Below are 25,356 nucleotides of genomic sequence, written 5' to 3'. Positions count from 1 at the left end.
AGACCCAGGGTTGTGCTGATACTCCATATCTGACCCAGTGCAGTCCCAATGGTAGTGGTCATAGGGGTGCTTGTGTTACTCTACCCCTGGCTCCAGACAGCTCAACACAGAGAGAGAGACTCCATTGGTTTGGGAGAAGGTAAGGGAAGAAAAAGGAGTCTCTGCTTGGTAATCCAGAGAATTCGTCTGGACCTTATCAAAGACCACCAACATGGAAAGACCTCTACAGGTGTGCAAGAACCACAGTGTTACTGGGCTAGGGATGCCCACTAAAGCAGATACAGTGTAGATCATAGCACCCAAGTCCTTTTGAATACCTGGAAAGTGTTTCCAAGGAGGACAGGCACAAACAAACGCAGACTGCAAACACCACAATAAATACCTAACTTTTTAATGCTCGAACACTGACTAACATCCACAAGCATCAAAACCATCCAGGAAAACAAGACCTCACCAAATGAACTAAATAAGGCACCAAGCTGGAGAAACAGAGATATGTGACCTTTCAGACAGAGAATTCAAAATAGCTGTTTTGAAGATACTCAAAGAAATTCAAGATAACACCGAGAAGGAATTCAGAATCCTGTCATATAAATTTAGCACAGATTGAAATAATTTAAAAGAATCAAACAGAAATTCTGGAGTTGAAAATTTCAACTGACATACTGAAGAATGCATCAGAGTCTCTTAATAGCAGAACTGCTCAAGCAGAAAAAAGAATTAGTGAGAAAAGACAGGCTATTTGAAATTATATCGCCAGAAGAGACAAAAAAATTTTTAAAATGACGCACACCTACAGGATCTAGAAAATAGCCTCAAAAGGGCAGATCTAAGAGTTATTGGCCTTAAAGAGGAGGTTGAAAAAGAGATGGGGTAGACAGCTTATTTAAAGGGGTAGTAACAGAGAACTTCCCAAAACTAGAGAAAAATATCAAGATCTGAGTACAAGAAGGTTATAGAACACCAAGCAGATTGAATCCAAAGAAGACTGCCTCAGCGCATTTAATAATCACACTCCCAAAGGTCAAGGATTTAAAAAAAAAAAAGCAGCAAGAGAAAAAAAGAAAAACAAGTAACATACAATGGAGCTCCAATACATTTGGCAGCAGACTTTTTAGTGGAAATCTTACAGGCCAGGAGATAATGGTATGACACATTTAAGGTGCTGAAGGAAAAACTTTTACTCTAGAATCCTATATCTGGTGAAAAGATCCTTCAAACATGAAGGAGAAATACTTTCCCAGACAAACAAAAGCCGAGGAATTTCATCAACACCAGACCTGTCCTACAAAAAAATGCTAAAGGGAGTACTTCAATCAGAAAGAAAAGGATGTTAATGAGCAATAAGAAATTATCTAAAGATACAAAACTCACTGGTATTAGTAAGTACACAGAAAAACACAGAATATAACACTGTAACTGGTGTGTAAACTACTCTTAGATAGAAAGACCAAAATATGAACCAGTCAAAAATAACAACTTTTCAAAACATAGACAGTACAATAAGATATAAATGGAAACATCAAGAGTTAAAAAGTGGGGGAAGGCCTCACGTGGTGGCTCATGCTTGTAATCCCAGAGGGCACCCCTGTAATCCAAGCACTTTGGGAGGCCAGAGGTGGGCAGATTGCTTGAGCTCAGGAATTCAAGACCAGCCTGGATGACATGGCGAAACCCCATCTCTACAAAATATACAATTAGCTGGCATGGTGACACACACCTGTGGTCCCAGCTACTTTGGGGGCTGAAGTGGGACGATTGCTTGAGCCCCCAAGGCGGAGGTGGCAGTGAGCCGAGATCACGCCATGCACCTCACTTCAGCCTGGATACAGAGTGAGATGCTGTCTCAAAAAAAAAAAAAGTAGGGGAACAAAGATAAAGAGTAAGTCTTTATTAGTTTTCTTTTTGCTTTTTAGTTTGTTTGTTTATGCAAGTAGTGTTAAGTTGTTATCAATTCAAAATAATAGATATAAGAGTATTTGCAAGCCCTGTGGTAATCTCAAATCAAAAAACATACAACAGATACACAAAAATTAAAAAGCAAGAAATCAAATCATAACACCAGAGAAAATCACCTTCTCTAAAAGGAAAAGTTCACTGCTTTTCCCACATAACATCCAACTAAAAGAAGTAGAACCTGGATTCAAACCCAGGTCTTCTGGCTCTGTATCCCATGCCATGAGCATGCTGCTGTATTTCCTTCCAAAATTGTGCTCAGCAAAGGGCTGCACAGAGGCTATGACTGTTCTGGGGACTTCTGAAATCCTATGTGCTATGTCCAGTATGCACCCGGAATGTCATAGTCACCAAAATGGTTTAACACAAACACATCCCTGCACCACACAAGGTCACATGTCTACCAACACAAATTCTTTATTTCAAAGATCAGCAACAGATTTTAACTTCTGCTTCCTGATTTTCTGGCCTCTTGATTATTTTCTTCTTTAAGAACGTGAGGTAGCTACTAAAGAGAGCCATGGGGAAGGAAGAATTCTGCTGTGTCTACTGCCCCACTCCAGCTGCCAGACACAGCTGCAGGGAGGGAGTAATGTAGGATTTGACGGGGAAGCTGTCAGCTGGCCAGCACTGCCAGGCGTGGTCAGCGAAAACACAAAGAGCGCCTGGAAGACCCAGCCCTGGTCTCTGACTCCTCAGAAAGGTCTCCTTGGGGCTGCCTCCACCCTTGCCCCTCATGTGCCTTGGGATCCAGCATCAAAGTCCAGAATTGGGCTCAGCCAGCAGCCGGCCATGCTTACACACTGAAGCATCCTGACTCAGCTCCTGTCTGCCCCAGCAGAGCAGAACCTCTGCCCGAACTTGGGGACACCTGACTTCTCTCCCTCGAGTCTCATGTCCCAGCCCTCAGCAAATCCCCGCCCAGCTTCCCTTCCAGCTATATCCAGAATCTGGCCACTTCTCATCACTTCCACCCCTGCAACCCTGACCCGGCAACCAGCCTCGCCCACCAAGACTGTTGTAACCACCTCCTGGCCTGCTCCCTGCTCCTGCCATCATTGCAGCCTTCACTCTTGCATTCTGTCTCCCCCAGCACCTCCAGATGGCACCTGCTAGAGGCAGGTCAGTTCTGGCCTCTGCACAAACCTGACAGAGGCTTCCCAAGTGGCTCAGAGTAAAATCCCAGCGACAGCCTTGGAGGCCCAGGTTGTTTGGTCACTCTCTGAACCCATCTCCCATCACTTGCCCCTGGCAACAGCAGTCCCCTCACTCTGCATCAGGGACTTTGCACTCCTTGCTCCTTCAGCCTGAAATGCAACCCCCCTAGGCATCCTTGTGGCTCACTCCTTCACCACATTGAGGAGAAGAGGAGTCCCCTTTCTGAAAGGTTAGGCCCTGCATCGCCCCCCTCCGCCCCGCCACGTGTCTAACCCCGCCCCCGCTCTGTTTTCCCCTGAGCATGTGCCCCTCTGGAACACACTGCGTCACCACTTGCTGCCAACACCTGCAGGACACCTCTGTGAACACCCATGACGCCTCATGGCACCTCTGCTGTCAGAGCTTCACTAGGAGTCACCAGACTAAGCAGACAGTTATACCCACAGCCAAGACACAGCAAGGACACAGCAGGGTCTGGAGGGGTCGGGGCACAGACGCGCTGAGCTCTCCCTCCCATGAAGGCTGCACGGAGCATACTCTGCACCCTGCATCTCCCCAGGGAAGTAGAAGCTCAGAGCTGGGGCAGAGGTTGGGGCTGGTCACGTAGGCACACCCTCTGCCTACCACAACTAACAAGATTCCAGACTCCCAATAGAAAAGCAGGTGTTCACAAATCACATTGTCTGTAAAAACAGTCAGCAGGCCGGCACAGCAGGGCAGGATCCCAAAAGTTAAGTTCTGAGATGCCAACCCAGGGCCAGCCCCTGTCATCAGCTGTCCCAGTGAGGAGGTCTGCTATGGCGGCTTACAAGCTTCACTGTTGGATATCCTCCTCACCGAAATGTGAGTTCCACAGAGGGTTTGGTTTTGTTTGTTCATTGCTGTGTCTCCCTGGTGCAGAATGGTTGCTCCATAAACATTTGTTGAATGAATTAATGACTGTCAAGTATACGACCACCAGCCAGTGGCAGAAGCAGGGCCAGCACTTGGAGATGAACGTTCTCCCCTATCTGGTTGGGGTTGCCCAAGCCATCAGGACCTCACCAGGGCCCCTTATGACCAATGGCCCTCTCTCGGAAAATGGTAGAATTTTCTTTTTTTCAAACCCACCTTCCCTAATCAGGGACAAAAGCTATGATGTTGGCTTCATTCACATGAAAATCTAATCGAGTGAGCTTCCCTGGCACACCCCCAGCAGGTCCTGGTGCAGGCGCGGGTGGCTCTGTTTCTTCTCTGTGGTTTCATGGAAACAATCCCACTCTCTAGATCCTCTCAAATTAGCTTTGACGGGTTGTGACTTTCTGAAAGCAAAATATCAAGATTTAGCCACAGGACATCTGTGAGCTGTGACCTCTGGCGTCCTAGCTCCAACTTTGTGTATAGCGCTGCCCCTCTCCAGGCCTGGACCTCCTTAAGAAAGGCAAGCAGCCAACAACTGACAGGATACGGTCTTTGCCCGAGTGCTATCCCTAACTGTCAGCAATCATTAACCCCTGGCCAGCTTTCTCCCAGCCAAGTCCTTTCTCCTTTCCGAATCTGGTCAGTGTCCCAACGATGGTTAAAAAGCCACCAAGGTTTGCAACTGGTCTTGAGTGGCTGTTCCTCCCAAACGGTTCTGCCTCTGGTGTCTTGTTCTAGGTGTGATTAAATTCTCTGTTTTGCTGTAGGTGCCAGCCTCTATCAGCCCCTGCCCTGGTCCATCTGTCAGCTTCAGGTAAGACTACCAGCTAGGAAATGTCCCCTTGTCCTTATCTCTGCCTCTAAAACATGCCACCTAAATCAACAGATTGTGGCATCGCATGGCTCGTCACAGAGAAGCCAAAGCAAATTATTGCGGAAGGCGGCACTTGTCCAGAAACGGACTCAGGACATGTGTGCTGCACAGTCAGCTTCCTCACACCCCCTCACGCCACTGTAGCTGCCCACAGAGGCACCTCCCAAGCCATAGGCCCCTCCTAGGCCAGCCCAGGCCTCACCTTGTCCCTCCCTGCAGGGCGGGGTCTGATGGACTTCAAGAAGGAGTCAGAGATCAGCTTAAGGGCAAAGGCTGGAAGCAGAGTGAACTGGGAGCAGAACACACAGGTGCGTTCTGATGGGTATTCGGGAGAGTCAAGAAGGGGCTGACCTGGTAGGAAGAAAAGCAGTGGAAGGAGGGCACAGAGTGAGGGGCAGAAGAATGGGACACAGAGGGAGGAGGGCCAGGAAGTGAGGGCAGGAGTCCAGCACATCACAGAAGGTGCCCGGGTGCTTGGTGGCAGGCAATAGCTGGCCAGGGTGGAGCAAGGAAAGCTTAGAGAGGAGGGTAAGCGGGGAGAGGGCTTGCTTCCTATTCTTGCCTGGAGGTCTCACCAGCCACCACCCCCACTGCCACCGCCAGCCACCACCCCCACTGCCACCACCAGCAACCACCCCCACTGCCACGGCACATGGGGACAGAGGTTTGTCCGGGGGAAAGCAAAGGTCTCTTCTACATCTTTCTCCTTCCTGGAAAAGCAAAAAGAAACATGGGGATAAGAGGTTGTAAAAAAGGAGACCCAGGCCGGGCGCGGTGGCTCACGCCTGTAATCCCAGCACTTTGGGAGGCCGAGGCGGGTGGATCACAAGGTCAGGAGATCGAGACCATGGTGAAACCCCGTCTCTACTAAAAATACAAAAAATTAGCCGGGCACGGTGGCGGGCGCCTGTAGTCCCAGCTACTTAGGAGGCTGAGGCAGGAGAATGGCGTGAACCCGGGAGGCGGAGCTTGCAGTGAGCTGAGATCCGGCCACTGCACTCCAGCCTGGGCGACAGAGCAAGACTCCGTCTCAAAAAAAAAAAAAAAGGAGACCCAGCCATGAAAGGACATGGAGGTACCCTAAATGCATACTGCTAAGCAAAAGAAGTCAACTTGAAAAGGCTGCAGACTGTAAGATTCCAAATACAGGACGTTCTGGAAAAGGCAAAACTATGGAGACAATACATAGAGCAGTGAATGCCAGGGTTCAGGAGAAAGAGGTGGAGCACAGAGGAGGTGGAACTACTCCGTGTGCTACTCTAATGCTGGATCCATGTCATTGTCCATTTGTCCAGCCCACGGAATACGCAGCAGCAGGAGTGAGCCCTGAGGTCAAGTGTGGGCTCCAGGTGAGAGTGATGTGCAGGTCCCTCAGCTGTAATAAATGCATGGCTCTGGTGTGGATATTGACCGTGGGGAGGCTGAGTGTATAGGGGCTGTGAGTATACAGAAACTCAGTACCTTTCGCTCAGTTTTGCCATGAACCTAAAACTCCTGTTTAAAAAGTCTATTAAAAGACTTTACTAGACTTTATAAAATTTGTTAAAAGACTTTTAATAGACTTTTTAAAGACTTTTAACAGACTTTATAAAGTCTATTAAGAAATCTATTAAAGTCGATTTTTAAAAGTCTATTAAAAAAAAAAAGTCTACTGTAATCCTAGCACTTTGGGAGGCCAAGGTGGGAGGATCGCTTGAGCCCAGGAGTTCGAGACCAGCCTGGGCAACATAGTGAGATCCTGACTCTCTCTATATATATATTTTAAGTCTAATAAGAAGTCCATTTGGGGCCAGGCCTGGTGGCCCATGCCTGTAATCCCAGCACTTTTGGAAGCTGAGGCGAGTGGATCACTTGAGGTCAGGAGTTCAAGACCAGCCTGACCAACATGGTGAAACCCCATCTCTACTAAAAACAAAAAATTAGCCAGGCATGGTGGTGCACACCTATAATCCCAACTACTCAGGAGGCTGAGGCAGGAGAATTGCTTGAACCCGGGAGGCAGAGGTTGCAGTGTGCCAAGATCGCATCACTGCACTCCAGCCTGGGCTACAGAGCAAGACTCTGTCTCAGGAGAAAAAAAAATAGTCTATTGAAAGAAAAAAAAAGAGGCCTGGCCAATATTTAATAGGAGAACACAAGAACTCACCTCATATCCTTCCTGCTGGCTCTGAGTTCCACCTGCAGCCCCTGCCTCACCTGCTCCATCCAGGTGAGCAGGGCCTCTGAGAACCCAAGATCATGTGGGTTCCAGGGTCTTCTGCCAGCACCAGAGGGCAAGACAAGGCAACCAGAGGGACGTCCCCATGAGAGGCCATGACCATGGAGCAAAGCGAGGGCAAGGTGCGAGCCCTTGGGGGGGGCATGGGAAAGGGGAAGAAGGACATCTCAGATCACCCTTGACCGTGGCCTCCAGAGCTAGAGAGCCATCGGGTGATAAAACAGGCCCAGCCAACACCTTTCATTTATCTATGAATCAAGAACTGCTCATCATGTACAAATTAAATACAAAGTGCTAAGGGGACTAGTGGAGAAATGAGTATGTTAGTTGGGGCCAAAAACAGAGCGCTCCTCGGCAATGCAGGGTTTCAGCTGACCTCAAAAGGTGGCGACGGATGTGACACTGGCCCAGAGTCGGGTGGGGAGGGACGATGTGCAGCTGAGCTTCTCTGGAGGAAAAAACCCACGAGGAAAACAGGGCATCTAGTTAACACATGGGTTGTGTTCCCAACATTTGTGCTTCGGAAATGTGATGTGTAAACGCATTTTCCAAAAACAAAAGCAAGAAATGAAAAGCGCTCATGATGGTCAGGTTTCCTCAGTGGGACACTCCACGATACCCCCAAAGTGGAGCTGCTGCACCTGTTCCACCTCATACCCTGTGCCACCGACTTTCCAGGTGAAATCCTCGGGGCCTGCCTTGCAGATATCCTGGACCCCCTGGGAGGAGGCTGGGCCAGGCAGAGGTCTGAGACAGGAGTGGATTAACACTCCCTGCTACCTGTCTGTCTGCACAGGAGAACGCGTTTTCTCCAGATTTACCCCCAGGGCTTCTGATTTAGGGAGCAAAAGGCCACTACCTATGAAAACAAGGATCTCTCAGAGTCCAACCCACTCGTGCATCCACCTTGTAAGTCAAGTGCCTGTGCCTCGGGCACTGCTTGCAGGAAGTGAAAAGCACAGCTGAGACAGGGAGGAATCCCGAAGTGGGGCTCCCAGGTCAACCCAGAGCCTAGAGGAAGGGGGTGCAAGGCCGCGAGGGCAGTGCTTCTGTAGGGAAATTTCACGGTGACAGCAGCCTTCCAGGAAGGGCCCACAGTACCCAGGAGGACAAGTCAGGTTCTGGAGAAACTGAGACTGGGAGCTAGTTCCAGCCAGCCTCTGCGGCAGCAGCGCAACAGGTGAGAGCTACGGTCTCCCAGAGACTTCACACACAGCACACGGGAAGACAGAGTTGTGGCCACCATGTCTCCTAGCCCTGCAGGAGACTCGCAGCTACAAGCCCAGGATTTTACAGCTGCTTAGGGAATGGGGTTATGAGGTGAAGACCCTGACTCACCCTCCCTGAGAAAGGAAAAGGCATCTCCCTAAGATGAACCCCACCCTGAGGTCCCCTCCTAGTAGCCTTGGGTGAACAAGAGAGCTGAATGGGGCACAAAGAAGGCCAGGCAAGACTGGGTACCTCTACCTCACCCCCAAAGCCATCAGTCTGCAGCCTAGTCACACCTGAATCACTCTACATTGCATAAAACTTTAAATGTGCTGGTGTCGATAACCTGTCTTTCATTTAACAAGAAGAGCAGCTAACATTTCTCATGCGTTTCCTATATGGCAGACATTGTTACAAACACTTTATATATACTGTTTAATTGATTTATCTCCACAACCCTAGGAGCTAAGCACTGTTGTTGTTATTTTCATTTTGTAACTAAGAACATGAAGGCCCAGAGAGTTTAAGCAGCATGCCCAAGGCCACACAGCAAGTCCTAGTGGCATGGGTTACTGGGACTCGACTCAGGCAGCCTGACTCCAGAGCCTACCTTTGAATTTCTACACTAAATTTCAAAATCTATCTACCTAAAAGGAATTTGTTGTGTCAGAAATGTAGTTTTGCTGTTAATACAGGCATCTGCTTCTCCAGGACACAAGAAGCACCTGGGGGCATGGGCAGGGGCCCAGCCTGCCCTCTGTGACTCACGGCGCCCCTGGCTGAGATAATGCACAAAAACAAGAGCATTCCCCTGAGTAAGGAAGGCCGCAGGACTGGAGGACGTTTACAGAGGGGTGAGGAGAGGGTAGAAATAAAATGGATGAGTGCAGACAGATGCCCGACAGCACTGGGGACTATGCATGGGACCCCAGCTGCCCCAGGACAGCCTCCAGCTTGGGGCAGGGCAAGGGGAGGAAGCTCAGTCCATAGGAAAATTCCATGGCCCTAACCTGAGGGAAGCCCATTTCTGCCCATAAGACAACTAAGTTCATCTCCTCTACTGCATTCCAGAGCGATGGAGCGAGAGATCCCCGCCCTGGGCTGGGCCGTGGCTGCCATCCTGATGCTGCAGATGGCCATGGCGGAGCCCTCCCTGGGAACTCTGCACAGGAACGCAGAGGTGTTTTCAGACCTAAGCAACCAAGAGCTGAAAGCAGTGCACAGCTTCCTCTGGTCCAAGAAGGAGCTGAGGCTGCAGCCCTCGAGGGCCCCCACCGTGACCAAGAACACTGTGTTTCTCATTGAGATGCTGCTGCCCAAGAAGCACCATGTGCTGAGGTTTCTGGATAAAGGCGGAAGGCATCCTGTGCGGGAAGCCCGTGCTGTCATCTTCTTTGGTGACCAGGAGCACCCGAATATCACTGAGTTTGCTGTGGGACCCCTGCCAGGGCCCCGCTACATGCGAGCACTGTCCCCCAGGCCTGGGCACCAGTCCTCCTGGGCATCGAGGCCCGTGTCCACAGCAGAGTATGCCCTCCTCTACCACACCGTGCAGGAAGCCACCAAGCCCCTGCATCAGTTCTTCCTCAATACCACAGGCTTCTCATTCCAAGACTGCCATGACAGATGCCTGGCCTTCACCGACGTGGGCCCCCGGGGCTTGGCTTCTGGCCAGCGCCGCAGTTGGCTTCTCATACAGCGCTACGTAGAAGGCTACTTTCTGCACCCCACTGGGCTGGAGCTCCTCGTGGATCACGGGAGCACAGATGCCCGGCACTGGGCCGTGGAGCAGGTGTGGTACAACGGGAAGTTCTATGGGAGCCCAGAGGAACTGGCTCGGAAGTATGCAGAAGGAGAGGTGGACGTGGTGGTCCTGGAGGACCCACTGCCTGGGGGCAAGGGGCATGAGAGCACAGAGGAGCCGCCCCTCTTCTCCTCCTACAAGCCCCGCGGGGACTTCCCCAGCCCCATCCATGTGAGCGGCCCCCGCTTTGTCCAGCCCCACGGCCCTCGCTTCAGGCTGGAGGGCAATGCTGTGCTCTATGGGGGTTGGAGCTTTGCCTTCCGGCTGCGCTCCTCCTCCGGGCTGCAGGTCCTGAACGTGCACTTTGGTGGAGAGCGCATTGCCTATGAGATCAGCGTGCAAGAGGCAGTGGCCCTGTATGGAGGACACACACCTGTAGGCATGCAGACCAATTACCTCGATGTGAGCTGGGGCCTGGGCAGCGTCACTCATGAGTTAGCCCCCGGCATCGACTGCCCGGAGACCGCCACCTACCTGGACACCTTCCACTACTACGACACCGATGACCCGGTCCATTATCCCCGAGCCCTCTGCCTCTTTGAAATGCCCACAGGGGTGCCCCTTCGACGGCACTTTAATTCCAACTTTAAAGGTGGCTTCAACTTCTATGCAGGGCTGAAGGGCCAGGTGCTGGTGCTGCGGACAACTTCCACTGTCTACAATTATGATTACATTTGGGACTTCATCTTCTACCCCAACGGGGTGATGGAGGCCAAGATGCATGCCACTGGCTTCGTCTTCGCCACCTTCTACACTCCTGAGGGGCTGCGCCATGGCACTCGTCTGCACACCCACCTGATTGGAAACGTACACACTCACTTGGTGCACTACCGTGTCGACCTGGATGTAGCAGGTAGGACTCAAAGCAAGACTCTCCCGGTCAAGCGTTTGCATCCAACCAATAACTAAAACTCCCAGGAGATGACACTGTAACTCCCTGGTGGTGGAAAGTTAGGAGCATTTGCCAAGCCTGCTTCTGTAAAACCTAAAGCTAGAAATTTGTGTGTCCCTGAAAAATGGTGAAAGCAAACACTGCCGAGGGTTGCCCTGGATGCAACAGTGTGGACCCTGTTCTGACCCTGGGGACTGTGAGTGGGGCAAGGGAGGGGACAGTGCCTAGAAGGGTAAGAAATGTCACTGTCTAGTGCTCTGAGATGGAACGTAGTGTTGTCTGGGAATACTCAGGGTGTCTCCGGGATGATGTCACCATAAAAGAATGGCATGGATAGAATGACTGATGCCACCAGACCCAACAAGGCCACCAGGACCAGACAGGCGGCTCCTACCCCTCAGCCCCAGCCACCTCTCTGGACAGAGCCTCACATGCCTGGAGAAAAATGGGTGCCCCTTCTCTGGGATTGCAGCCACAGCAGACGGGCATGAGCACAGCTCTTGAGAGGAACTTCCCAGAGTGGTAATGGAATCACCACAGCTGCCCAGGGCATCCCCCAACATCCGGGTTATTCTAGACAGTTGGCTGTTGGATGTGGTGAAGGATGGAGATCCTGGGGCAGAATGAGAAGGTTTCAGTTCTGGCAGCTTGATTCTCATTCTCCTTCTCCCTGCATACCTCCAGGCACCAAGAACAGCTTCCAGACACTGCAGATGAAGCTAGAAAATATCACCAACCCCTGGAGCCCGAGACACCGCGTCGTCCAGCCGACCGTGGAGCAGACACGTTACTCCCAGGAGCGCCAGGCGGCCTTCAGCTTCAAAAGGAAGCTGCCCAGGTACCTGCTCTTTACCAGCCCCCAGGAGAACCCCTGGGGCCACAAGCGCAGCTACCGCCTGCAGATCCACTCCATGGCTGACCAGGTGCTGCCCCCAGGCTGGCAGGAGGAACAGGCCATCACCTGGGCAAGGTAAGGAAAACCCAGGGGGCCTGGGGGAGGGTCAGGGGCTCCCCTCAGTGTGTGTGTCTGTGTTTGTCTGTGTTTGTGTCTATGGGGTTCTGAGTCTATGTGGTTTTGTATCTGGGCACACATATGTGTTGTGTATGTATGATGTATGTGTATATCTGTGTGTACAACTGACCCTGAACAATGTGGGGGTTAGGGGTGCCAACCCCCGAATGCAGTAAAAAAGCCAAGCAAACTATGACTTCACCACAACATAACCACGAATAGCCTACTGTTGACCAGAAGCCTTACCACTAACATAAACATTCCGTGAACACATGCTTTATATGTTCTATGTGTTAGATACGGTATTCTTACAATAAAGTAAGCTAGAGAAAAGAAAATGTTATTAATAAAATCCTGGCCAGGCATAGTGGCTCACGCCTGTAATCCCAGCACTTTGGGAGGCCAAGGCAGGCAGATCACAAGGTCAGGAGATCAAGACCATCCTGGCTAACACGGTGAATCCTCGTCTCTACTAAAAATACAAAAAATTAGCTGGGCATGGTGGCGGGTGCCTGTGGTCCCAGCTACTCGGGAGGCTGAGGCAGGAGAATGGCGGGAACCCAGGAGGCAGAGCTTGCAGTAAGCCGAGATCGCGCCACTGCACTCCAGCCTGGGTGACAAAGCGAGACTCCGTCTTAAAAAAAAAAAAAAAAATCCTAAGGAAAGGAAAATATATCTATGATCCATTAAGTGGGAGTGGCTCATCCCAAAGGTCTTTATCCTCCTTGCCTTCACTTGAGTGGGCTGAGGAGGAAGAGGGGCTGGATTTGCTGTCTTACGGTGGCAGAGGTGGAAGAAACTCCAAGTGAAAGTGGACCTGTGGCTGGGTGTGGTGGCTCACGCCTGTAAGCCCAGCACTTTGGGAGGTGGAGGCAGGCATATCACCTGAAGTCAGGAGTTCCAGACCAGCCTGGCCAACACGGCGAAACACTGTCTCTACTAAAGACACAAAAATTAGCTGGATGTGGTGGTGGACACCTGTATTCTCAGCTAGTCAGGAGGCTGAGGCAGGAGATCACTTGAACCCGGGAGGTGGAGTGAGCCAAGATCGCGTTACTGCACTCCAGCCTGGGCGACAGAGCAAAACTCCATCTCAAAAAATAAAAAAAAAAAAAAGGAAGAAAGAAAGAAAATGGACCCGTGCAGCTCACACCTGTGTTGTGCAAGGATTGCCTGCTCTTCTGGGCCTGTGTCTGTGTATCTGGGGAGGAGGGCAGGGAGAACTCCTGACAATCCCCTGAACCTTGGTTAACAGCAGCCCATCCTGCCGACTCCCAGGAGAGATGCTCTCTCATCTTGGGGAAGGCAATCATCTTCCTCTATTTTGACCCTGAAGCTGTTCCTTGGGTGGGGCTAAGGGGGGCCAGCCCAGGCCCCTGAGCCAAGCTGCTTCGCCTCTGCCTGGCAGGTACCCCCTGGCAGTGACCAAGTACCGGGAGTCCGAGCTGCGCAGCAGCAGCATCTACCACCAGAACGACCCCTGGGACCCGCCCGTGGTCTTTGAGAAGTTTCTTCGCAACAATGAGAACATTGAAAATGAGGTACTGCCCTGTCCCCAGCCCTGCCCAGTGCTGGCCGTGCCTCCTTCCAGCTCAGCCCAGGACCATCTTCACCACCATCAGGGAGTCCCAACCACCCTCTGCCCAGATTTGTCCCCAGTTGCAGGAGCTGTGCCTTGCTGTGTGGACGGCAAGTTCAGAGGTCACAACCGAGCTGTCCATCTCTTTAAAAAGGGGCTGGAGAGGAATTCAGCAAGTTTGCAGGCAGAACTGCAAATGATCAAAGGCTAGAGTGGCCTCCAGTGGTCAGTACTCAGCCCTGCCCACTGAAGCCCACCCTGTCTTCTGCAGGACCTGGTGGCCTGGGTGACGGTGGGCTTCCTGCACATCCCCCACTCAGAGGACATTCCCAACACAGCCACACCTGGGAACTCCGTGGGCTTCCTGCTCCGGCCATTCAACTTCTTCCCAGAGGACCCCTCGCTGGCATCCAGAGACACTGTGATCGTGTGGCCTCGGGACAACGGCCCCAACTACGTTCAGCGCTGGATCCCTGAGGACAGGGACTGCTTGATGCCTCCCCCTTTTAGCTACAATGGGACCTACAGACCCGTGTGACCAGCCCCTGCCCCCAGTTCCTCCCAGGAAGCCCAGGAGCCTGGCTGGGGCAGACAATAAACCTTCAGAGCTTCACTCTGTGTGCTGCTTCTTGCGGGGAGGCACAGGGCCATGTGTGTAGGCCACACACGCATAGACGTGCACACACTCACACAGACGTGCACACACTCGCATAGATGTGCACACACACAGACGTGCACACTCGCACAGAGGTGCACACACTCGCACAGATGTGCACACGCACGGATGTGCACACTCGCACAGATGTGTACACACTCGCACAGACGTGCACACATGGCATGCACTTTATTCACACTGGTCTACTGCAGCCCAGAAAAGCCAGCGTTACTAATAAAAAGGAAGCTCGCTGAAATCCTGTACCTGTCAGTTTGGTTTTTCTAAAATCTGAGACTGGCCAGGCATGGTGGCTCACGCTTGTAATCCTAGCACTTTGGGAGCCTGAGGCGGAAGGATGGGAGGATCACTTGAGCCCAGGAGTTCAAGACCAGTCTGAGCAAAGTGGCTAAACCCCATCTCTCCTAAAAAATACAAAAAATTAGCCAGGCGGGGCCGGGCGCAGTGGCTCAAGCCTGTAATCCCAGCACTTTGGGAGGCCGAGACGGGCGGATCACGAGGTCTGGAGATCTAGACCATCCTGGCTAACATGGTGAAACCCCGTCTCTACTAAAAAATACAAAAAACTAGCCAGGTGAGGTGGCGGGCGCCTGTATTCCCAGCTACTCGGGAGGCTGAGGCAGGAGAATGGCGTGAACCCGGGAGGCAGAGCTTGCAGTGAGCTGAGATCTGGCCACTGCACTCCAGCCTGGGCGACAGAGCGAGACTCCGTCTCAAAAAAAAAAAAAAAATTAGCCAGGCAAGGCGGCATACGCCTGTAGTCCCAGGACAGAGGGGGTTGGGTGGGAAGATCTCTTGAGCCGAGGAGCCGAGATCACACCACTGCACTCCAGCCTGGGCAATACAGACACAGTGAGACCCTGTCTCAAAAAAAAAAAAAATATGAGACTGACAACTTTCTCTTGGGGAGGCTGCAAGGGAATTTCCCAGTGTCAGTGACAGGCTTGCAAAATGGCACAACCATAGAGAAGATGCTACAGGGAGATCTAGCAAGATCACCATGCCTTTATCCATTGGCACACTGGCCCGACTTCAGGGGGTTTATCCCCAAGATCCATCTATAAATACAGGAAAGGCATATGTACAAAGTGATTCATTGCAGCATTGTTTGTAACAGCAAAAGTCTGGAAACAACCAACTGCTCATCTGTAGAAAACCCCAGTTGAATAAACTGTGGCACAACCACACAGTGCAATTCTAGGTGATTATAAAAGAAACACACGAATGAGAATACTCTGTGTGCTGATGGAGCAAAACTTCAGGCCATAGCAAAAGAGAAGAGGCATAGAATAATACAGACAGCATGCTAACTTTGTGTGAGAAAGTACAGGAGTTTCCCTAGACTGGTCTCCATGTAGACTACAGGGAAGCGTGGTAGAGGAGAACAGGGATGGGGCAGGCTTTCTCCATGGAAATCTTTCTATTGAGTTGTTAGGGGTTTTGTTGTTGCTTTGTTTGCTTGCTTTTGGGGACAGAAGGGGAATGATGGAGAGCGCCGGGCCACGGGCTGGCCAGGTAGGGAGATAGAGCCTGGGGAGAAAGCAGAGTGGCCTGGCCAGATGCTATGGGGATGAGGCAAGGAGGGTCTCCTCCCTCCCTGTGGAGCTGAGGGAGCCCCAAGTGTCCTGGCCACGGCACATGGCCCAGGAAAGCACTGACTGCAGAAACCCGGGAGCCACAGCCTCTTGCCCCAGTGCTATGTTATTTTTATTTTTGAATCGTGAGAATGTATTACCTACTCAAAAAACTGAAATCAAAATTTTCCAAGAGGGAGGAAGGGAGGAAAGGACGGAGGGAAGGAAAGAAAGAAAAATGAAACTCTAACTGCTGATGTGTGGTAGTATAGTAGCTGGCCAGGATGGATGGGGTAGCTAGAATAATGCCCTCCACCCCCCACCGATGATGTCCACATCATGATCCCTGGGACCTGTGGATCTGTTACCTTACATGCTCAAGGAAGGAATTCTGTGGGCATGATGAAGGTAAGGATCTTGAGATGGGAAATTATCCTGGATCATCCAGGTGGGCTTGAGTAATCACAAGGCCCTTGTGAGAGGGAGACAGAAGAGAAGAGGCCACACTGCTGGCTCTGAAGATGACAGAAGGGGCCACAAACCAAGGAATGTAAGCGACCTCTAGAAACTGGAAAAGACAAGGAAACAGATTTCCCCCCAGGGCCTCCATTAGAAACAAGGCCCTGAAGACCTCAGATGGTAAAAGAATACATTGGTGTTGTTTGAGGCCAGTAAGTTTGTGGTACGGTGTTTATAGCAGCCATAGGAGCTAATACAATGGATGTGGAGTTTTCTATCATGGGGGACCATTGACAGAGGAAAGCAGACAAGCAAACAGATGGGGGATCTGACACTGTCCCTCCCAGCCCTGCTCAGAGCTCAGTCACCCACGACCAGACGCAGAACCAGGACCCAGTGACGAGGAGGCAGAAGCAGGTGAGTCAGGTCATGTGGGGCAGGGTCCTGGATCTTTTCAAACCGGACAATTCAACAGAACTGATTCCAGCCTTTCTCTTCCTCCAAGAAGACAGAAAGGAAGAGTGTGTGTGGTTTTGATAAACATTTCAAGGGGGTGGAGGACACCAGAGGCTCAGGGGCTCCTTTACACACTGAGTTGTGGGTGTGTGACTGTCATCACCCACCATACCGAGGAAAGCTGGAAGACCAAAGACATCGCTTACTTTACCTGGGTGACTTTTCACAGTTGTTTGTTGGTGTTGTGCATTCAGCGGGCACTCGGCAGTCCTTGTTGAGTGACTAGCAGCTGACAGCCTCAGAAATACAAGCCTCAAATCACATTCTCACTTCCCTGCCCTGTTGAGTCTTTGCATTTCGCCCCAAATAATTATTTTGGCCATTCCTGTGGCCACCACAGCACCATCTCCCAACACCATCCACCCCTAAGAAGATGGCAGAAGGACCTGACCTCACCCCTGAGAAAGCAGCCCCAAGAATCCTAGGGCCCCTTCGCTTCCTCCCAGGCCCCATCCTGAGTGGTCCTCACAGGTACTACTTTCCCCCTCCCTCCCTGAGACCCCAGCTTCTACTTTTCAGCATTTCTCACTGTTCCTCCTTCCCTTAAGCAGAATGTAATTGGCCTGGGACACAAAGACGAGGAAGACGAAGTCCCTGACCTCAAGATGTCCACAGTCACAGGGGTGACAGCCCAGAGGGACAGACAGGGAGGCCTGAGGGCTCCTGTGCCAAGGCGAGGATATCCTCAGATGTTCATCCTCTGTTTCTTAATAAAAACTGGAAGTATTCAGCGGGCTGAAGCAGGAGGGTTTCTTGAGCCTAGGAGTTCAAGCCCACAGCCTGGGCAACATAGCAAGATGCCACCTCTTAAACAAAAAACTAGAAGCCTGGTCTAACATTCGAGTAGGCAGAGCTTGGCCTCTGTGGACTCACTCAGTGATTGTCCATGTGCGACTCTGCCATTCCCAAGCACACAGCCTCCCCAGGCCTGGAAGGTCAGCTCTGCCTGGGCGGTGAATTCTCCCTGAGCACCACGTACACTCAGGTCCCTGTTGTCGGACCCTCCTCAGCAGGGAGAACTGCTGTGCCTCTCCCAGTTAGGGGGAAACATTCATAATTTTTGGTCATACATTTGGTAATTGACCTGCTACTTTGAACTGCATGGATTCCCTGTCCTGGGGCCACTTCAAGGTGGTTACATCCCCTAACCTGGAATTTCTAATGGCTGAGGCCAGGACGAATCTGATATCTCATGAAAACATATCAGGTGTATAAAGACAAAATACCATTTGACCCAGCAATCTCATTACTGGGTGTATACCCAAAGGAATATAAATCATTCTATTATAAAGACACCTGCACACATATGTTCACTGCAGCACTATTCACAATAGAAAAGACATGGAATCGGCCAGGTGCAGTGACTTACACCTATAATCCCAGCACTTTGGGAAGCCAAGACGAGCAGATCACAAGGTCAGGAATTCGAGACCAGCCTGGCCAATATGGTAAAACCCCATCTCTACTAAAAATATAAAAATTATCCAGGCGTGGTGGTGGGTGCCTGTAGTCCCAGCTACCTGGGAGGCTGAGGCAGGAGAATCGCTTGAACTCGGGAGGCGGAGGTTGCAGTGAGGCGAGATTGCGCTACTGCACTCGAGCCTGGGCGACAGACATAGAATCAACCTAAATGCCCATCAATCATAGACTGGATAAAGAAAATGTGATGTATATACACCATGGAATACTATTCTGCCATAAAAAAGAAAGAGATCTTGTCCTTTGCAGGGATATGGATGGAGTTGGAGGCCATTATCCTCAGCAAACTAACACAGGAAACCAAAATACCTTATGTTCTCACTTATAAGTGGGAGCTAAATGATGAGAACACATACAGGAGAACAACATACACTGGGGCCTGTTAGAGAGTGGAGGGTGGGAGGAGGGAAAGGACAGTGAAAAATAACTAATGGGTACTAAGCTTAATACCTGGGTGATGAAATAATCTGTGTAACAAACCCTATGACACAATTTACTTATGTAACAAACCTGCACATACACTGTGAACTGAAAAGTTAAAAAATAAAAAACATATTAGGTTCAGATGTCTGATCCAAGAACTTAGCCAGGATGTTAAAAGGTTGCCTACTAAACCCTCACGCTTATTTACTAGGGCATCCAAGCATTGGTTTGCAAAACTCACAAGATCCCCCGTCACTGCCTGAGAGCTGATTCCATGTTATAGTTATCCATTGCTACGTAACAAACCACCTCAACTTAGTAGCATAAAATAACAACTATTTTATTATGCTCGTGAACTCAATGGGACAAGGATTCAGACAGGACACCCTGGAGATGGCTTCTCTCTGATCCATGATGTCTGGGGCTTCAGCTGGGAGGACTCGGAAGCTGATAGTATCTTGGATACTAATACTGGAGGCAGCAATTGTCTGGCAGCTTTTTCCCTTACATGTCTGGCATCTGGACTGGTCTGTGCTCAACTAGAACTATAGACCGAGCACCTATGTGTGGCCTCCCCACGGGGCTGGGGCTTCCTCACAATATAGCGGTCTCAAGTAATCAAACTTTTGCATGGAGGCTCAGGGCTTCAAGATGGGTGTTCTCACGTACAAGAAGGAAGCAGCACACCTTTTATAACCTAACATCAGAAATCCCATGTCTACTTCTGCCATACTCTATTGGTCAGTGGTCACCATTGCACCTAAATGGAAAGGAAGAAGACATAGACCCCACATCTCAATGGGAGGACCAGCAAAAGAGTGAGAGGGGCCATGGTTCAGAACTGCCACTCCATGACTCATTTCCTTTATAGTAAAGGCAGCTCTACCTCTGCTGAAGCTGCAATCATGTTTGGAAAGTTATCTTTGGTTCCAGCCTCCTAAATTTTCTACACCTTGGAGCAGTGTCTCCAGTTTACCTGCCACTTTAGAAACTCCTTATATTCTGCTCTCAAGGTAAAAATGTTCTCCTTTCACCACAACATCCATACTTGCCAGCAAAAGAGAACATGCTCTTGATGGAAAACAGCTTTCCTCTCTCATCCTAGTTTTCATCATTAAGCTGCCTGCAGTGGCTGTGTCACAAAAGATTCCGAATTCACAACAAGGCTCAGTAAATAACAGTACAGTGAGTTTGAAAACTCTGCTGTGGGTGTGGGAGGACAGAGTGGCATATGTATGTCCTGTTCTTGTCATTTCTGAAAGGCACCAGCCTTATTATCAAATACGACCTCCAGCGATACATCAGGACGACTCGGCCCCGCAGCAGAGTCTTCTTTCTTTCACAGTGTCACAGCCTCACTCATGAGAACATGTGAACACACATTCACAACTTACATGTCAGTGATGACTCGGCTCTTTCATTCATTCAACAAACACTAAATGGCTATGGATTAGAGCCTGCTCTAGGTTTTGGGGATATGAAGATGAAAGAAATAGTCTCTGGTTTCTAGAAGCTTGTTTTTCTGTAAGAAAAAGTCATGTAAAGAATAACTCAAGAATAGTGAAGAAAGTCCCTCCTAATTCATTCAAGGAAAGTCACAGAAAACTTTAAAAAGGAGGTAGAGTTTGAGCTTTAACATCAACTGAAGGGAGAAGGACATTCTGGACAATGATCTGCACAGAGGCACCAAGCTATCCCAGGGACATCAAGTGTCCCACATTCTGTGGTTCCTGAAGCGTCTGCTGTCCTAGAAGAACTGCATGCACTGTGGTCCAGCTGGATAAGGCCACTTGCAGGTGACAATCCAAGAAACAGGACTCCAAAAAAGAGACTGGAAGTTACCCTAAATCCAATGTCTTGCTCTGCACACTCCTCCAAAACCTCAGGGGATTATTTAATCTACCTCCTTTCCAGTCACCCTGGTCATCGACCTTGTGGCTTTCTAGTGATAGTGACCATGCACAACGAAGATTTGTTCAGCCACTCAGTGGCCCCTCAGCTCCCATCCACAAATCAGAGGTTGAAATTCACCCATGGCCGCCTTACTTATTCCCAGTTCTGATGAAAGAGGAGTTTCTGGGTATTACCAGACGATGCTTCCACCACAATGGGATTTAATAATCAAGAACTGGCAGCAGTGCACATCCAAAGGCTGAGCCTCGAAGCAGATCTGTGACACCAAGGTCTCGTTCCTCTCCCTGTGGCCTACCCCGTTGGGAAGGGGGAAATTGTCAAAACCCACACAACCTTCCAGCCACACTGCAACAGGGCCCCTTCACAACTAGGAGGAAAAATCCCAGGCCACAACGCTCAAAAGCCCCTGTGCTTCCGACCAGCTTCTGGTGGAATGAGCCTTCCCCGTCCATCCCCAAGACCACTTGTCCATTCTGGTTCCTATGTTCCTACTGCCCCTCGTTCTCACCCCGTTGCCCTCTGTTGATTTGTGATGCTTATTCTTGAGTATCCATTTCTATGTTGCCTTTGCTGCCCTTCTCTATCCCAGCAGTGTCACCCCTGACTGCACCAGAGTCACCTAGACAGCCTTCTTAAGGATCCCAGTGTTGTGCTGCTTCATGCCACACCAATGCCACACCAGTCATATCAGAATATCCAAGGGTGGTCCTGAAGACTGTGTTTTCAGGAAGCTCTGCAGATCATTCTGAGAGAGAGGCCAGGTTTTAAAACAGTAGTCCTTTTTTTTTTTTTTTTTTTTTTTTGAGATGGAGTCTCACTCTCGTTGTCCAGGCTGGAGTGCAATGATGCGATCTTGGCTCACTGCAACCTCCGCCCGCCGGGCTCAAGCGATTCTCCTGCCTCAGCCTCCCAGATGGCTGGGATTACAGGTGCTTGCTATCATGCCCAGCTATACCCTTAACATGTTCAAAAAAAACTTGTTTCTTGTCCCTTCTCTGAACCCAGAGCAATAGTTTAGGATGTCAATAACTGAGTTTGATGGTGACATTTAACAGTTGCATTGTAACAGGTATTTAAGCTCTAAGACCAATCAGAGCTTGTGCACTTGAGCCCAGAAAAGTTACAGAGAGTGAGGGACATCTTGAAGATCCAGAAAAGTCTGGAATTTGTCCCCTCTCTCTATGTCACTATGAACGACCTGTGTTCTATTGACTTGCTGCTGCCCACGCAGGATGTGGGCTAGGTTTTCTGGATGGGTTTCACAGTATTTGCCCCGAGGCCAGGTGCAGTGGCTCATGCCTGTAATCCCAGAATTTCAGGAGGCTCAGGCATGCAGATAGCTGGAGCCCAGGAGTTTGAGACCAGCCTGGGCAACATGACAAGACCTAGTCTCTACAAAAAATACAAAAATTAGCTGCGTGTGGTGGTACATGCATGTAGTCCCAGCTACCTGGGAGGCTGAGGTGGGACGATTGCTTGAGCCCTGGAGGCAGACGTTACGGTGAGCCGTGATTGTACTATTGCACTCCAGCCTGGGCAACACAGTGAGACCCTATATCAAAAAAAAGTCTTTGCCCCAGCCATGATCCTAACCCAGCATCCCAATATCACCACAGCCTTTACTGAGCCCCTGCTGAGATGGAAACTTGTCCCCAAGGGAGGAAGTATGGAAATAAGTAGGAGGTAGCGGGGACTGAGAGCACAGCCTGAATATTCTGAGTGCCCTGTAGCTACTGGCCTGGCTGTACATTGAGAGGCAATACAGATACAGGTGATGATTTAAAGGATGGCTCATGAATCACTCAGATCTCTGTCTTCCTCTTCACATGGATGGCTTGCCTGGATGTCTCTGTGTCTCTGCATTTCTCCTTTCATAAGGACACTAGTCATTGGGGTTAGGCCCACCCTACTCCAGTACGACCTCATCTTAACTCAATTACATCTGCAAGACTCTAATTCCAAATAAGGTTACATTCATGGGAACTAGGGATTAGGACTCAAATATATGTTTCGAGGGGTCACAATTTAGCTCACAATGCAAATCTTGTCTATATCTCTGCATTTCAGGGAAAGAAATGGAGACAGAGTTCTGGACAGTCTCACCAGGACTGACAACAGCCATTTCCCAAGTCACGGGACTCATGGAAAATATGATGGACACTTCCTTAACCTCTATTCTATTTCCCTCCTAATGTTTCTTCCTGTTCTGAGGCAACTAGAAAGTTAAACTCTCCATTTCCCAGAATGCTTTATATCTAGAGCTCTGTATAGAATTAATTCCTACCCATCAGGAGCATTTGAGCAAGATCTGGAAGATGAAAGGGATGCTGAAACTGCCTTTCTGCCCTTGCTGATGCTGTGTTTTGCAGGTGAGGTCAACAAGTGGCAACAGCATTCCAGTCCCCAGCTTACCAGGCCTAGAAAGGCAGGGGCTGGCAGAATGATCACCATGCACTTGTGTGTGATGCTGCAGGGCCCATTCTCCTGGGAACCTGGCCTCCCAACTTGGTCTCCCAACACTTTGGGAAGCTGAAGCAGGAGGATCGCTCAGCCCAGGTGTTCAAGATCAACCTGATCAAAATAGAGAGACCCTGTCTCTTCAAAAAAAAGTTTTTTTTAATTAGCCAGGCATGGTTGTTCATGCTTGTAGTCCCAACTGCTTGGGAGGCTAAGGCAGAGAATGGCTTGAGCCCAGAAGTTCAAGGCTACAGTGGAGCCATGATCGCACCACTGCACTGCAGCCTGGATGACAGAGTGAGACCCTGTCTCAGAATAAATTAATTAATTAATTAAACCCTCACATTTAGAGTTGACTTTTGATGAGATTACCAAAACAATTCAATAGCAAAATAGACTTTCAACAAACAGTGCTGGGACAATTGGATATACACATGTAAATGAACGAAACTGGAACCCTAGTATTTATCATATATAAAAATTATCTCAAAATGAATCAAAGACCTAAATGTAACAGCTAAAACTCTTAGAATAAAATGTAAGCATAAATCTTCATGACCTTGCCATAATTAGGCAGTGATTTCTGAGATATAACATCAAAAGCACAAGCAACAAAAGAAAACAATTGATAAAATGAACTTCACCAAAATGTAGAAACCTTTGTGCTTCAAAGGATATCATTAAGAAAATGCAAAGACAACCCACAGAATGGGAGAAAATACTTGCAAATCATATATCTGATATGGGTAACCCAATTTAAAAATGGGCAGAGGATCTGAACAGACATTTCTCCAAGGAAGATACATAGTAACCAATATCACATGAAAAGTTGCTCAACATCATTAGTCTATAAGGGAAATGCAAATCAAAACCACAATGGGATACCACCTCATCCCCACCAGGGTGACTATAATCAGAAAAACAGATAACAACAAGTGTTGGTGGGGATGTGGTGAAATTATAAACTTCATACATTGCTGGTGGGAATATAAAATGGTGCAGCTACTTTGGAAAACAGTCTGGCAGTTCTTCAAAAGGTTAGACAGACTGCTATAGAACACAGACATTTCACCCGTAGGTATGTGTCCAAGAAAAATGAAAAAGTGTCCATACAAAAAGTTGTACACGAATGTTCATAGCAGCATTATTTATAACAGTCAAAAAGTTGAAACAAAACAAATATCCAACAACTGATAATTAAATTAACAAAATGTCATATATCCAAACAATGGAACATTATCCTGCAATAAGGAGAAATGAAATACTGATACATGCTACAACATGGATGTACCTTGAAAACATTAGCTAAATGAAAGAAGACAAACAAAAACCACATAGAATATGACTCTATTTATTTGAAGTGTTCGTAATATACAAATCCATGGAGGCAGAAAGTAGATTAGTGGTTGCCACGGTCTGGGAGGATTGGGGAGAACTGGATATAGGGTTTCTTTTAGAGGTAATGAAAACATTCTAAAATTGGTTGTGGCAATAGACACACAACTCTGTAAATATATTAATAACTACTGCATGTACACTTCAAGAGAATAAATCGTATAGTATGTGAATTGTATATCAATAAAGCTGTGATTTTTTAAAAAGTATATGTTTCAATATTTGTTGTTAAGTGATAAACGCAAGTCACAGAATAATAAACATTGTAAAATTCTATTTATATAAACAAAAAACATACTTTCACATGTGTTTTAATGTTTTATGAACATTTACTCATACATTGTTTTTGTAATCTTTAAAAAGTTTAATTACAAAATGGTAGCCATCCTAATATATAACTAAATAGACTTCATAGCCAGGAAATTATCAAAAGAGATAGAGATATGTTATACCTATAGATGAAAAGAAACTCAAGAAGCATATCAGCTAATTTTAAGGTATGAATCTTATTAGGATCCTAATTTAAGTAAAGATCATAGAAAAATTTATAAGACAACTGGAAAATTAGAACACTGATATTTGATGGTATTAAGAAATTATTGTTAATTTTTAAGTATGATGGTGGTATAGTGATTATGTTTAAAAAGAATTCCTTATCTTTTATAGATAGATTCTGGTGTATTTACTTTTTAAATGATATTATGTTTGTCATTACCTCAAAATAATCCAGTAGAAGGGGTGTGGAACAGTTTGTGTAGTATGGATAAAATAAGAGTAGCCATGAATAGTTGAAGCTGGATGATGAATTTGAGAGGGTTCATTATATCCTTCTCTCTACTTCTGTATCTGCTTGAAAGAGGTATA

At 48.7% G+C, this 25,356-nt stretch overlaps 1 protein-coding gene across 1 annotated transcript; it reads left to right on the top strand.

Moving 5' to 3' along the window:
* The first annotated feature begins 5,104 nt into the window (after window positions 1-5,104).
* AOC1 (amine oxidase copper containing 1) lies at window positions 5,105-14,215 on the top strand. The gene is made up of 5 exons (XM_033191920.1): window positions 5,105-5,196; window positions 9,387-10,972; window positions 11,696-11,981; window positions 13,432-13,564; window positions 13,874-14,215. Exons 2-5 carry the CDS (start codon window positions 9,391-9,393, stop codon window positions 14,138-14,140), a joined length of 2,268 nt encoding a protein of 755 aa, XP_033047811.1. The 5' UTR covers window positions 5,105-5,196; window positions 9,387-9,390; the 3' UTR covers window positions 14,141-14,215.
* Window positions 14,216-25,356: the final 11,141 nt, after the last annotated feature.

This window comes from Trachypithecus francoisi, unplaced genomic scaffold (genome assembly GCF_009764315.1).
Source record: "Trachypithecus francoisi isolate TF-2019V2 unplaced genomic scaffold, Tfra_2.0 Lachesis_group4, whole genome shotgun sequence".
NCBI classification, from domain to species: domain Eukaryota; kingdom Metazoa; phylum Chordata; class Mammalia; order Primates; family Cercopithecidae; genus Trachypithecus; species Trachypithecus francoisi.
The sequence above is the reverse complement of the archived record's forward strand: the minus strand, read 5'-3'. Positions and strand labels throughout refer to the sequence as shown.